The sequence below is a fragment of the Aquarana catesbeiana genome, linkage group LG03 (assembly GCF_042186555.1).
Source record: "Aquarana catesbeiana isolate 2022-GZ linkage group LG03, ASM4218655v1, whole genome shotgun sequence".
NCBI classification, from domain to species: domain Eukaryota; kingdom Metazoa; phylum Chordata; class Amphibia; order Anura; family Ranidae; genus Aquarana; species Aquarana catesbeiana.
Window position 1 is genome coordinate 585,108,092 of NC_133326.1, and position 15,208 is coordinate 585,123,299.

General features: G+C 42.4%; 1 protein-coding gene across 6 annotated transcripts in view; it reads left to right on the plus strand.

The window, feature by feature from the left end:
* AAK1 (AP2 associated kinase 1) overlaps positions 1-15,208 on the plus strand; it is a 214,619-nt gene that overhangs the window by 78,971 nt on the left and 120,440 nt on the right. For all 6 annotated transcript variants that reach the window (XM_073622010.1, XM_073622013.1, XM_073622011.1 and 3 more), the window contains exon 4: positions 4,810-4,952. In XM_073622010.1, the coding sequence (XP_073478111.1) occupies positions 4,810-4,952 (143 nt within the window). The remainder of the gene's footprint in view (positions 1-4,809; positions 4,953-15,208) is intronic.

Sequence of the window (15,208 nt, forward strand, 5' to 3'; positions counted from 1 at the left end):
TCTGGTATAACCATTCAAAGTCGTGAATGGCGTACCTGAAGACAAAAAAATGGTTAACAATAAAGCACAGTAAACGGTAAAGTATAAAAAATTGCATACCTGAAAAGCAAACATGACAAAACATAATAACAATAAAACATTGCAGCATAGAATACAGTAAAAAAGAGCACAACAATAGAGAGAATAGAGAGAGAAACAATAAAACGACAACTATTTTTTTTTATTTTATATTTTTGTTTGTTTTTTTTTTTTTACACTTTTTTTTTTTACACTTTTTTTTGTAACTATAACTTTTATAACTGTAACCGGTTCCAGCTTCGGGTCTCTCAAAATGCGATGGCATCTTGGGAGACCCTGTGAAAGTGTGCCTAGTCTGTGCAATGCTGTACCCTACGCTAATACTCAACTAGTGTATGGTAGCATTCAAAACATTCACCAATGCAAAGACCAGGATTGTCAGGACAGGAGGGACAATAATAGCGGGTGTCACGCCTATATCCGCGCTTGCTGCAGACACGACATCTTTTTTGGGGGGTTCGTTGGGTAGGGGTACTCGGGAGGACATAAATAAAATGGTTTGGTTGGGGATGTGAATGGGGGAAGTACGGGTGCTGCAGAAGCGGTGGGTTCCCAATTAGGATTGGCGAATGCAGCAGGAAGGGCATTATGGGCACGACGGGCCTGTGTTTGTCTTCTTGGTGGCAGCGGGACACTACTTGTGCTTGCCACCTCACCAGCTTGAACTGCACTTATGGGACTAAAATTAGCCCCTTATAGTACAAAAAGAACAGATAATCGCTACTATAAGGGGTTCATTTATACTATATATAAATAAACACACACCACTGTACTGTCAATATATATATATATATATCGACAGTACAGTGGTGTGTGTGTGTTTATTTATATATAGTATAAATGAACCCCTTATAGTAGCGATTATCTGTTCTTTTTGTACTATAAGGGGCTAATTTTAGTTTTTTTAACCCCATTATGACAGGTGATACATAAAGCATGCTGCTGCTACTAAACGTTGTAGGCCTGGTTCACACCTATGCGTTTTTCATTGCTTTTTGCAGAAACGCACTACAGTTCATTTAACATGGTTTTTTTTTTTTTTTTATGGGACGCGTTCACATCTATGCTTTTTTCAGCCGCTGCATATTTGGAAAGGGTCAAGGACTTTTTTCAATGCAAAACAGTTTTTTTTTTTTTTTTTATGTTTTATTTATTTTTTCAATAGACTTCAATGGAGAATCTGCAGAAAAGCATGTAGTGTATTTTTGCAGAAATTTTTACACTGTTCTTTTAAAAAAAAATAAAAATTGTGTCCCTTGTATTCCTATTACAAAGAATGTAAACATCCCTTGTAATAGAAAAAAAGCATGGCAGCACCTCCTTTAAATATGAGATCTGGGGTCAAAAAGACCTCAGATCTCATTTTTACACTAAAATGCAATTAAAAAAAAAAGTCCCTTTTTAAGAGCTATGGGTGGATGTCACGTTTTGATGTCGCTTTCGCCCTGCATTGGTATGAAGCTGGGTGGGGCCAGCGGCAGAGAGCACCGGAGCATGGCAGGAGGGGGGCCCTCTCCCGCCGCCGATAAAAGTGATCTTGCGCCACAGAGACCACTTTTATCTGAAAGCCGACCGCCCGCACTTGAAGAGGATACCAGTGTTATGGTAGCTAGCTGCTGCCATAACAACGATATTCCTCTTCAAACAGTCGACGTATAACGACGGGTGGTCGGCAAGTGGTAATGCATTCTATGCATTAAGGTGAAAAACCTTCTTCTGTAGTGCTGCACCCCCCCCCCCCCCTTTACTCACCCGAGCCCTGTAATTCCCACGCCCGGAGCAAGAACACCAGCTCCGGTCTGTGTCTTGTGTCCTGATTGGATATATTGATAGCAGGGAAGCCATTGACTCACACTGCTTTCAATCAAATCCAATGACACGGGCAACGAGGGGGCGGAGCCGAGTCCCGAATTCTGTGTCAATAGACCCAGAAGCAGGACTTGGGAGTGCGCCCGAACGGGTGTCCACCATAGGAGACCACTTCTCCAACGTGGGCACTCAATGCAGGGAGGAGCCACCAGTGCCTCTGAGGGATCAGAAGAGAATAGGGGCCACTCTGTGCAAAACGAACTGCACAGTGGAGGCAAGTATGACATGTTTGTTATTTAAAAGAAAAAAAACGCGAGGGATTAGTAACCCTTTAATGCATTCTATGCATTAAGATAAAAAGCTTTCTGTGTACAGCAGCCTCCCTAATACTTACCCGAGGTTCCACTCTGTCCAGCGATGTCCACGAGTGTCTCAGCCGTCCGAGATTTTCCCTCCCTGATTGGAGCGAGCCACAGCAGTGGCTCCATTGGCTGCCGATGCTGTCAATCAAAGTCAGTTAGCCAATCAGGAGAGCAAGGGGACCGGATTGGGGCTCCGTGTCTGAATAGACACAGGGAGCTGTGACTTCGCTCCGGTGCCCCCATAGCAAGCTGCTTGCTGTGGGGGCACTAAACAGGTGGGAGGGGCCTGGAGCACAGAAGAGGGACCCAAGAAAAGGAGAATCTGGGCTGCTCTGTGCAAAACCAACTACACAGAGCATGTAAGTATAACATGAACTTTACAATCACTTTAAACATTTAAAGAGTAGTTCCAGCCTGTACAAAAAAAATTAAGTCAAGATTAAGTACATTTAATATAAGGACACTTACCTATCCAGGGATGCTTTTTGTGTTGTTTGCTGTAATTGTAGCCCCCTCCTGTTTTTTTTTTTTTTTTTTTGTATTTCCTCTGCCAGTATGGGGTAGGAAGCGTGGGCCTGACACATTGATAATGTCTCTTCAGAGATCTGCCTTTCTTCTCTTACAACTCCTAACTGGCAAGGCAAATCTGGTCTTTACAAGCGAACTCTCCTAAATGTGTATGTACAGCATTACAGCATAAGATTTCTGGCATTTTTAATTTGGTGATGAGACATATTTTCTTCTTTAAAGGAAAACTACTTTGGGGAACATTTATTAACGCAACTGCATTCCAAATCCACAGATGTGCATTTTTAATGCATAAACTGTATGTTAACATTTAATATTTTTTATGGCCAAGACAAGATTTGTAGTTTTTGTGTGATTGTGAAGCCAAATAGCAACTGTTTACCTCTTCTTTCTATTGTGCAGCAACTGCGGGCACTTATTTATTGTGGTTGTACTATTCTTTATACACAATTCTAAAAAGTCGTGCACCCAAATGAAAATTCTGGTGCCAAAACTGAAACCAAAAATTCAGGATGCACTTGTCCAAAAACTGAAACCGAAACGGACAGTTTAAAAAGAAAAAAACGTTTTAAATAAATTGTTACTGCTGTTTTTGTGTTGAAGTCAACGGGACGCAACATGCCATTATCAGCACTATTTTTTTTTTTTTTCTACCGCCAAAACGCTGATTAACCCTATTTTTGGCTGATAATTTTCCACGGCCGATATATTGGTGCATACTTAATTCAAAGGAACACAGGTTATGGTGCACGTAATGTGCACTGCTGTGCATTGTGCATATGCTCTGCAATCTGTTGCTTCAATGCATAGATCACTTAATGTTGGCCCCTTTTGCAGGTATAACCATGTAAAACATTAAAAAAGTGCCTTTACTGTGTAAAATCCAGTAAGGCACTGTCTCGCCCTGCTCTGCACATGCTCAGTTGCTCTCTATTCTTGGCACTGTGCCTAAAATCAGTGAGTCACTAGCGGCGAATCTGCTGACAGCCTAAAGATCTACTGTTGAGGGAGGAGGAATACAAACTCTGCTGCCACAGAGACACAAAAGAGTTAAACTAAAGCTGGCCATACATGAATCAAAATTTTGGCCAGTTCAGCAGGGACAGGCCAAATTTCGATCCGTGTATGGGCAGGTTGGTTGTTGGCAAGCAGCTCCCCGCTGTCAGAATACAATCCCACAGCAGGAGGGGCTCCCCCATCCACATCCTTGCAGCTTCACAGCCAAGTACATGCACGAGCTGCGCTATTCTGTGAGAATGATTCCGCAGCCTTCTGGGACCTGTGACGTGTCTCAGAAGTAGGGCTGGGGAAAAAAATCTATTTGAATCTTGAATTGAGAGGTCAAATCGATTCAAATTTTCAGCAAATCCATTTTTTTTATTTTTTCACCAGGACCGGCGCTGACACTGTGCCGCGGTCCTGAGGAGCTGCGTGCAGGAGTTTTTAGGTGAGGCCACGGCTTCAGCCTAGTTCGCGAGGCCGGACGCCGCGGACTAGGCAGAAGCCGCGGCCTTGCCTAAAAACTCCTGCACGCAGCTCCTCAGGACCGGCGCAGTGTCCATCAAAAAAAAAAAAAAAACTCAATTCGAATCGTGAATCGAGTTTTATTTTTTTTTTTTGGAGAAAATCGCCCAGCTCTATTTAGAAGGTTGTGGGGGGGAATTCCAGTGGATTCGACCAGAAGTGGGAGCATATACCTGTCAAAACCAGGTACCTGCTCTTCTCAAACCCACACACCCCCTTCATATAATGAGTCATATATGTATCTTTTCTGTTTACTGTGCACATTTTATTTGTACTTGTTGGCATATTTATAAAGCGGTGAATGTGACATTCACCAAACATTCAATGCAGGTGAACCAATTGCTGTCATTTAAAGCACATGCCCCAGGAAGCTCACCTGCGTTGGATGATTGGTGAATGTTACATTTACAGCTTTAGGAGTATGCCCCTTGTGGAGAGGGTGTTGCTTTACAGAATGATATATTTCTTATTTTCTAAGAGATTGACAGCAGTTTTTTCTATTCTGCAGGAGGGCAAGTTGTAAACCTGATGAACCAGCGTCTGCAGACTGGGTTTACTGAAGCCGAGGTCCTACAGATCTTCTGCGACACATGTGAAGCAGTTGCTCGCCTCCACCAGTGCAAGACTCCCATCATTCACCGAGATCTCAAGGTAACAAGAGGGTCTTGCCTGCATAGCACAACATCTTATGTTATGTTCCTGTGGGAAACAAATCGTTTAAGCTTCTGTTTTATTTGGATTGTGTGCCTATCTCTGGAATGCTTTGACTGTTTATAAAGATACTGTGGCCGTCTACTTGGCTTATTATTCTCACAAAGGGAAAATAAAGAAAAATGGATTCCCATCCAGTGAATTGGCACAGTAATAATAGGAATGCTTAAAGGCATGGTAAATGTAAACTTGAATTTTTTTTTTTTTTACATCAATCAGAACCTGTGTAGCCCATCCTGTCAGCCGTGGGGATTTTAAATCCCTGGACAGGTAAAGCGGCTATATGATGTGACACAGAGGGTTATCTTCAGGTCAGCGTGACCGGGTGCGATGGGGAGGGGGTCCAGTGTAAATTCACCTTACAGATTTTCTGTAATGGTGAACTTACACTTTAAGTCAGTGATGGCGAACCTTGGCACCCCAGATGTTTTAGAACTACATTTCCCATGATGCTCATGCACTCTGCAGTGTAGTTGAGCATCATGGGAAATGTAGTTCCAAAACATCTGGAGTGCCAAGGTTCACCATCACTGCTTTAAGTGGTTAAAAAAAATGAATGCCTTTATTAAATGTTGCACGTGCTCCTGTATTGTCAACATCCCAGCCCCAGATCTGTATGAAGGTATGAACCTTCTGTTATGGGACTAAAAGAAGTAAACAATGCACTATAAATACGGTGATATCCCTGTTCATGTGCTGGCGCCCTGTTAGTCCTCTGCCATGGTGGTCTAGCCATTTACAGATCCCTCTGAATATATCTGTGAATGGAGCAAGCGGAGCCACTCATATTTGCTCCAATTACAAACAGTGTGCTTCAAGGATAAGCGCCCAGTGATTCAGGTAAGTGGGTGGGGGTGGTGGGTTGGAGAATGCATGGTCCCAAAGGTGGACTACGTCTTTTAGCAATTGGGTTATATACTGCCATCAACGGGAGTTTGAAGCATTCCTGTGTTCCTCTATTGATTTCAAGAAAGAGGATTTTACAGTAAGAACAAAAATCTTATTTACATAATCCTCCAACCTCTTGTAGGCGGCAGGATAACCAGACTATTTATTTAAGAATTGCTGTGTCCACCAATGGACTTAGTGACACAAAAATCTTATTTTTTTTTTCATCAAAAACTTTGCTGATTAAAGTGGTTTTGAACAGAATAGGAAAAGATCTCTGCCAGGTTAATTTTTTTGCTGTCTTTTTACCAATAGGGAACTTTCTTCACTTAGTGCCCATTCACATGGAACATTGAGCTGGAAACCTGCATTCCGTATGTGCTTCCTGCACCGCGTTCAAAACACATGTGTGCGGTCTGCCTGCGTCAAAGAGTGCTAACGACACCCTAAACACAGTGAGTTTTCCTGCACTGCTTCGCATGGTACGTACTGCAGTACCATGTGATCCAGTTGCTGTGCCTTTTAAAAGTAGTGCATGCAGTACTTTTGGTGCGATCCAGTGCAAAATCACATTGCACTGAATTGAACAGAAGCGCAAAGCAATTCTGGTGTGAACGGGCACTTGTTGTCCCAGAGGTGCAACAGGTGGTTAGTGGAAATCTTACAAATTGAAGGGAATTCTAATCTTAGACAGTTGTACAAAAAGTGAGGCGAATCTCCCCAGTGGGGACTCGGACAGCAATAAAACTTAACAGAGGCTCCAACTCTTTCCTGCTTTATCAAAAATTAAAATAAAAGTTCTGCTTAGAGAATCACTTTAATAAGGCCAGGGCAAAGCAACAGGTTTACCTAATTCACCTCCTACCCAGGAGCACATGCACTCCTTTCTTTTACTCCGCTATTCCTTTTTGGCTGCTCGGAACAGGAAAAGCCACCCTGAGCAAAAAGAGTTGTTCGAGTGTTGGGTTACATAGCGCTAGGAACTCTCACCATGTGACAGTGTTTGTGCTTTGTGATTAGACCAACACCATCACGTGGAGTCAGCCACATGCTTCTACATGCCTAGATGTACTGGGTGTTCTCCTTACATCCTGCAGCTAAATGGATTAGCTGCAGGTCATTTGACTTTACCAACCTGGTGTGCCTGGCGGTCATCCACTCAATAGTAAATGTTACCTAACTGGCTTACTCTGTGGCCTGAGGTAGGGGGGTATGAGATGAAACATTAGAGTCCAGTCACCAGGATCATATTTTTTGGAACTTTTTAGGGCACCCCCTATGCTTGTATGTTAACTCTTCTTTCTGTAATGTGAAATTAAGAATTTCACACAATTGGTTGTATGTTGGAGGTGTAGGCGAGTTCCATTTCTGTAAAATGAGTTTATGAGCCAAGTATAAGGATCTTGTCCACGTTCTATAGATTTCGTCCAAGTAAATTTTCTGAGATTCCCAGGAGTGCAAATTTGGGATCTAATACCACCTGAGTAGAACAGAGGCAGTTGAGTTGTTACTATATTCTCTTAATATCAATGACGTTTGGGGCAATGCCACAACATGTGGATAAGGGACTTGGTGACAAAGGTACATCTAGGACACAGTGGTGATGGTGCCTGTCCCTAAGAGTGAAGCTTGTGTGGAGAATAGTGTACTCTGTGTACAATAAACAGCATTGTGAGGGCGAAAGGGAAACCTTCAGCAACACTTCCAATGCCCGAGTCCACTCCTTATCATCCAGTGATACTTTGTCCTTCTGCTTACCTGTGTCTGACCACTAACATCTGTTTGAAGTTTAGAATATAAATCCCATACACAATATTGTAGAGGGGTTATAGTTCGTCTGATGGGGTAGATGCCTGGCTCTGTAGAGCATGACGCAATTGGATATATTGAAAAAAGTTATTAGGTAATTGATAGTGTTCTTTTAGGGCATTAAAGGGCAGCAGGACATCTTTATCATATAATTGGTGAAGAAAACTAATACCAGCCCTCTTCCAGGAGTCCAACCCATTTCCTTTTATTCTCTTTAATGGGAATCTGAAGAAACTTTTTTCTAAAGATGGTGTCATTATTTCCTATTTGTTTACTAGTTACCATTTTATACTTCAGTTCCACTTTGCGACTTTTCAGTGTCATTCTTTTACAAAGCTGGAGAAAAACCAGGTGAGTGTATTGGTGAAATGCAGTGAAGAAAAGAATTCTTGATTTAGCCGATCTAGTAGTTGGCTGCTGCTGTCTAACCTCCTCCTATGCCAGTCCTTCAGTCCGTGAGTACTTCCAGTAGTCACATTCCGCTGTCTTAATTCCCTTTATTTACTGCCTCCAGAGCTCCGAGTGCTGTCATCTCTGGAAGAGATTAACAGGTCACATCTGTGGTGGATTAATACATTAATCCTTGGCTCTCTGTGAGTGCTACTGGCTGGGATTGGCTTTCTGCTTGTTTGAAATGTGATGGAAGCACAAATTCTGACACTGTTCAAACGGCTTCCTGACTCTGTCAATATGAGGCAGTTATCGGGTGTGAAATCCCTCTCATCAGTGACACTAGTGGGCTGCGACAGCTTAATAAGGCAGTTTGGAAGGATAAAAACATGGGAGCTGTCATTGCTAACTAGCAAGTGTGTACTCCAAAGCTGTCATCCTTTTCCTACCTAATGCTGATTCACTAGCCTGGAACAAGCTTATATGCACGACTTAAAGTTGCAGCAACTTCAGAGTAGTTTATGCACTACTTTGGTCCGGATTTCATGCAATTTGAGGGCCATAGACTTCAATGTTAACCCTCAGAAGTTGCATGAAGGTCATACCTGATTGTTATAGTATGCAACTTGTGTGCTACAGTTGTCCATTATCACTGGTCAAAGCCAAAGTCATATCCAAGTTGCACCCATCCAAAGTTACGTCAAATTTGCATTCCAAAGTCGGTAAAACTTTGGATTCCCACAAGTGTAAATGGAGCATTAATATCACTTTAAAACATAAACTTGTCCACCACTAATCTTGTACACTTAATGCTGCAGTCTAGACAAATAAAACATCTTTTTAATGTCATTGAGTAGAATATCTTTTTTTTTTTTTTTTTTTTTACATTAAACTAGCCTAATTACCTGAAAATGTGCCTCCATAGTGGCCTTTGTAATTGTCCGAACAGCAATACTCAGACTGGGAAAGAGAGTATAGCAGTATTGTGCAGGCAAGTGAGAAGAGTTGATGTTTTGCTGCTCTTTCATCATCCGGTTATTAGACTGGGGGTGAGTAGGTGACTCCATTGTATTCCGTAAAGTACGGTAGTTTTAAAGTCTATAGGGTTTTTTTTTTTTGTTTGTTTTTATTCCCTAAAGCATTTATTAACCCCCAAAAAATAAAAATAAAAACAACTGATCCTGTTCCTTTAAAGCATGTTTCACATGTTATACATGCACAGTGCTTTTGCTGTGTCATTTGGCCCCCTGTATACCCTAAAAAACCTGGTTGATCCTGCCTGGCTATACCCTCCCCCCCGCAAACAGACCACGATAATCATGGCTGCTGAGCCCCTGACATCGTGGTCTGTTTGTGTGACTCCATCTGCCACAGCTCTCCTGTCTGCAGCTCTCCCTGTGTCTGTGTCCTCTGTCCTCCCTCCCCCCTCCCTGCTCGTATGTTCGTAGCTGCGCTCTGAGTGCACCTTATACAGGTACAGATCTGCAGTTTTTATACATTACACAGACACAGGGACAAATGTTATTACGATGCAGAGGGGATAACACTATTTTAGTACAGTCGGTTAACAACCACTTTAACCAGTTCCCGAGCGGCCGCTGCAGTTATACTACGGCAGAATGGCTCCCCTGGGCGAGCCATCGTAGCTGTAAATCGTCCCTTTAAGACGCTGTAAGAGGCGCGTGCACCTGCAGCGTGTGCCCGGGGCTGATGCGAGTCTGCCGGGCACCCGCGATCGCCCGTAAACACACAAATCCCTGTTCTCTCAGGGGAGAGGAGACAGATCGCGTGTTCATACTATGTATGAACACCAATATCTCTCTCTCTTCCCCTAGTCAGTTCCATCCCCCTACAGTTAGAACACACCTAGGGAACACGGTTAACCCCTTGATCGCCCCCTAGTATTAACCCCTTCCCTGTCAGTGACATTTATACAGTAATCAGTGCATTTTTATAGCACTGATCGCTGTATAATTGTCAATGGTGTCAAAAATGTCCAATTTGTCCGCCAGAATATCGAAGTCCTGATAAAAATTGCAAATCGCCACCATTACTAGTAAAAATAAATAAATAATTCCATAAATCTATCCCCTATTTTGTAGACGGTATAACTTTTGCGCAAACCAATCAATATACGCTTATTGCGATATTTTTGGTAAAAAAAAAAAAAAAAAAAGTAGAAGAATACATATCGGCCTAAATTGAGGAAAAAATTTCTTTTAAAAAAAAAAATTGGGATATTTATTATAGCAAAAAGTACAAAATATTGTGTTGTCTTTTTTTTCTTCAAAATTGTCACTCTTCTTTTGTCTATAGCGCAAATAATAAAAACCGCAGAGGTGATCAAATACCACCAAAAGAAAGCTCTATTTGTGGAAAAAAAGGACTGTCAATTTTTTTGGGTACATTTTCGCACGACCGCGCAATTCAGTTAAAGCGACGCAGTGCCGTATCGCAAAAAATGACCTGGTCATTGAGCAGCCAAATCTTCCGGGGCTGAAGTGGTTAAGGCCTCATGCACACTAGATGTTATAAAAACACCAGTAGCGTTAACTGTAGAAAGCTGTAGCTGTAGAATGAGTTTTGCAGTAGTGGTTTTTAGCGTTTTTCTTGACAAAACTATACTACCACAAAAGTTAAGGCTGATGAATAGCTGCGTTTTTCAGCGCTTTTAAGCTTTTATCAGAATTGGCGTTTTTACAGCTGAAAAACTCCTCTTTAAACCCACTAGTTCTGGGGTTTTTTTCCAGCCAGAAAATGCTAATAAAAGCCTATGTGTGCATGGACACATAGGATAACATGCTGGGGAGTTTACTGGCTGCAGAAAAACATACCTAAAGCCAAAAACAGCTTCTTTAAAAACTTCCAGTGTGCATGAGGCCTAAAGCTGAACTTAAGGCATTTTGAAAAATGCGCAGGCATACTGTGAGTAAAGTCCAATGTGGTGCATGCCACCTTGTAGCTTTATCTCGTTAATATAGATCTGACAGTGTTATGGCACTCCGAGGAGCATCTCTGCCCACCCTCTTGTGCCCATTCACAGGTCTTTTGTATTTTGTGAATGAGTTCACAAAATACAAAGGCTTCTGGGGGATAGCAACAGAGACTAGAAGGTCCAACATCTGAGCTCATGAACTATTGTGATGGCTATCCTTTTGGAGCTTCATAAAACTGTCAGATGTAAATTAAAGCGGTTGTATGCCCGCAAAAAAAAAAAACCTGTAAGGCAAAGGCATAGTGAGCTAGTATGCATCGCATACTAGCTCATGATGTAATACTTGCCTCAGAACAAAGCACCGGCATCGCCTCCTGGTCACCACTGAGGTAGCTGACATGTTCCTTCTGCGTTTCTTCCGGGTTCGCAGCTCCGGCGCTATGAGTGGCCAGAGCCACGATGACGTCACACCCGTGCATGCGCGCGGTAGTCCTTTTTCCAGCAAGGAGCTCTGATTTTAAGGCAGCATCCGCCAGACCTTCAGAGTGCATGCGCCGCTGACGTCAGCAGCTACATACAGGGTGAATATCTCCTAAACTGTACAGGTTTAGGAGATCTTCATTTTACCTACAGGTAAGCCTTATCATAGGCTTACCTGTAGGTAAAAATGTGAAAGCGGGGTATACAACCGCTTTAAAGAGAAGTCCACAATCTGGCTTGCACCTTGTTGGACTTATCCCTAAACACTTACCTGGCTCCTGTTACTGCTCCAGCGCTGTCTCTGACTCCAGCACTGCTTCCTTTTTTTCACAGGCGAAATTGAGGGCACTGGAGCAATAGGCTGCTGTCAGTCAAACTCCTGTAAGGAAGGAACAGGGGCGCTGCCTACCGGTGCTGTGAGTATCTATGGCAGTGATGGCGAACCTTGGCACCCCAGATGTTTTGGAACTGCATGTCCCATGATGCTCAACTACACTGCAGAGTGCATGAGCATCATGGGAAATGTAGTTCCAAAACATCTGGGGTGCCAAGGTTCACCATCACTGATCTATGGACACACACAGCCATGATGGGAGCATGAGGTTGTAAGGGACATTTATTTGCAATATCGTTGAACACCGTAGGTAAGTATTACCTCATTTTTTATTTTAAAGAAAAAAAAAAAATGATATCCTTTTATCACTTTAACTCTGACCGATAAGGTGAATTTAAAAAAAGAAAGAGGTTTATTTAAAATTAAAAAAAAAAACTGGCTGGACTGGATTGCAATTTTTTTTTGGGGCAGATAAGGCAGCTTGTTAATTTTAGCTGTATATTTAGCTGGAGCTCAATTTGAGCATAATCCTTAAACTTAATCCCTAACTCCAGAGCTGACACTTAAGCGACACCCGAACACAAATGTTAACGCTAACATTAAAGCTCAGGTCCAGCCGGTTCTTTACATTGCATCTTGCTTTGGATAGAACGGGTAAAAGTTAGAGGCTTTGCCAGCTTTTTATTGCTGTCTGAAAACACATTTTTAGTAGGAGTTTGGATTCCACCAATATAGGGTTTGATTTCTGTCGATGTTTTTATTGCTGCCTGTGCTTTCCCTTCCTGGTGACACCACCCTCATTTCTTGTAGGGGAGTCACACAAACAGGAAGTAAGGTAAAATCTACCCATCAGGGCCACATACCAAAAATAGTGTAGCGAAGGATGTTCTTTGTAGGTGAAAAAAAATTGTCAAGGTACTTGCCTTTTAGTTTAGCATCTGTCTAAATTTTTTTTTACAGTGAAGCAAATAAATTGGGTAAAATAAATGAGCAGGCAACTACTGCTTTCGGGTCAGGATCGGATCGGGAGCACAAATTTTGTAGGTACTCTTCCCTTTCCATACTTTATTTTTGACAGTGAAAGGGGTATGACAAAGTGATATTAGTCTAGTTTCTTTTTTTTTTGTTTTAAAATATATTATATTATACTTGCCTGCTCTGTGCAGTAGTTTGTGCACAGAGCAGCCCAGATCCTCCTCTTCTCGGGTCCCTTGCTGGAACTCCTGGCCCCTCCCTCCTGTCTAGAGAAATTTTGGTGCCGATATATTTATATATATATAAATTTTTTTGACTTTTTAATTAATATCATGAATTTAAATGAATATGAATGTATTATCGGCAGCTTTTAGCGCAACAAAAGCTCAAGAAAAATTCATCCCTTTAAATTCTATGTATGTCTTCACACTGGTCCATTGTGGTGTTAAAAATCTTGCTTGCTGCATTTTTTTTTTTTGCATTTTTGGTCAGTTAAAAAAAAAGTACCAAAAATGCATCTTCCCGTTGAAATGCATTAAAAACGCAGCAAGAATGCATCAATAACGCACCCATGTTTGATATTTGGTGTGACTTTTGAGTCGCATGACCTATGAAAAACACACAATAAACACAGTAAAATTGTGGCAATTTTGTGTGCGTTATCAGCACCTTTTTCTCTATCCGCAAAATGCAGAAAACACCATTTTTCGGCTGATATGTTTTGGGCCGCTGAAATTTCAGTGCATCCCTGCTCCTGCTCCCACAGAGCAAGCCGCTTGCTTATGGGGGCATCCAAGCTGAGCCGCTGCTCTGTGTCCATGCAGGCACGGAGCCGTGACTTGGCCCCGCCCCCTCTCTCTCCTCATTGGCTCACTGACTTTGACAGCAGTGGGAGCCAATGGCGTCCGCTGCTGTGTCAGACAATTAGGGAGAGTCCCCAGACAGCTGAGGCTCTCGTGCAACATCGCTGGGTCAAGATGATTTTTACTTAAGTGTTAGAGGGGCTGCTGCACACAGAAGGTTTTTTTTATCTTAAAGCATAGAATGCATTGGGAATAAAAACCTTCTGCCTTTAGAACCACTTTAACCGCTTGCTGACCAGCCACCGTCCTTATACCGCGGCAGGTTGGCACGACTGCACGAAATTGCCGTAGGTGTACGTCGGCCGCTCTAAGAGCAATGGGGGGGGCTCGTGCTGCCGGAGCCAGTGTGCGTGGCCGGCGGCCACGATGTCCGCCAGCCACCCACAATCGCTTCACAGAGAGCCAGAACTGGGATCTGTGTATGTAAACAAACAGATGTGAAACACTAGTGATCAGGAACAGTGATCTCTCTCTCCTCCTCCAGGCAGTCCACTCCCCCTCACTGTTAGTAACACCCCCCTAGTGTTAACCCCTTCCCTGCCAGTGACATTTATACAGTAATCAGTGGCTATTTTTAGCTCTGATCGCTGTATAAATGTCACTGGTCCCATAAAAGTGTCCGATCTGTCCGCCACAATGTTGTAGTCCTGATAAAATCTCAGATCACCACCATTACTAGTAAAAAATAAATAATAAAAATGTCATAAATCTTTCCCCTATTTTTGTAGACGCTATACCTTTTGTGCAAACCAATCAATATACGCTTATTGCGTTTTTTTTTTTTTTTTTTTTCCCCAAAAAATATGTTAAAGAATACATATTGGCCTAAACTGATGAAGAATTTTTTTTTTTTTTTTTTTGGATAATAATTATAGCAAAATGTAAAAAAAAAATATATATTTTTTTCAAAATTGTCGGCCTTTTTGTTTATAGCGCAAAAAATAAAAACCGCAGAGGTGATCAAATACCACCAAAAGAAAGTTCTGTTTGTGGGGGAAAAAAAAGGGACATAAATTTTGTTTGGGTACAGCGTTGCATGACCGTGTAATTGTCAGTTAAAGCGGCGCAGTGTTGTATCGCAAAACATGGCTTGGTCATTAAGGGGGCAAATCTTTCCGGTCCCTAAGTGGTTAATAAGGAGGAGCTCAGGCGTATTCAACTCCACGTGCCCGCTCCTGCCAGGAAGCTGACACTCCGCAGCGCTAATCACCGTTGGTGAGATATTTTCCGATCTGTGCAGCCGCGGATCGGGAAATGTCTCACTGCCTGTGATTAGCGATGCGGAGTGTCAGCTTCCTGGCGGGCGCGGGCATGCGGAGTTGCGAACACACCTGAGCTCATCCTTGGTGGTTAAAGAGTAGAAATCCAAAATCATTCTCTTTCTTCTCAAGCCAGGTAAGAGGGAGCTTAAGGCTATATACTCTTTAATGAAAAGATAAAAGATTGTGTTTTTTTACTTTTGCTTCAATCGCACTGACCTTCTATAAAAGATAAAATGCGGTAGGTTCTGTTTGGTGCATCT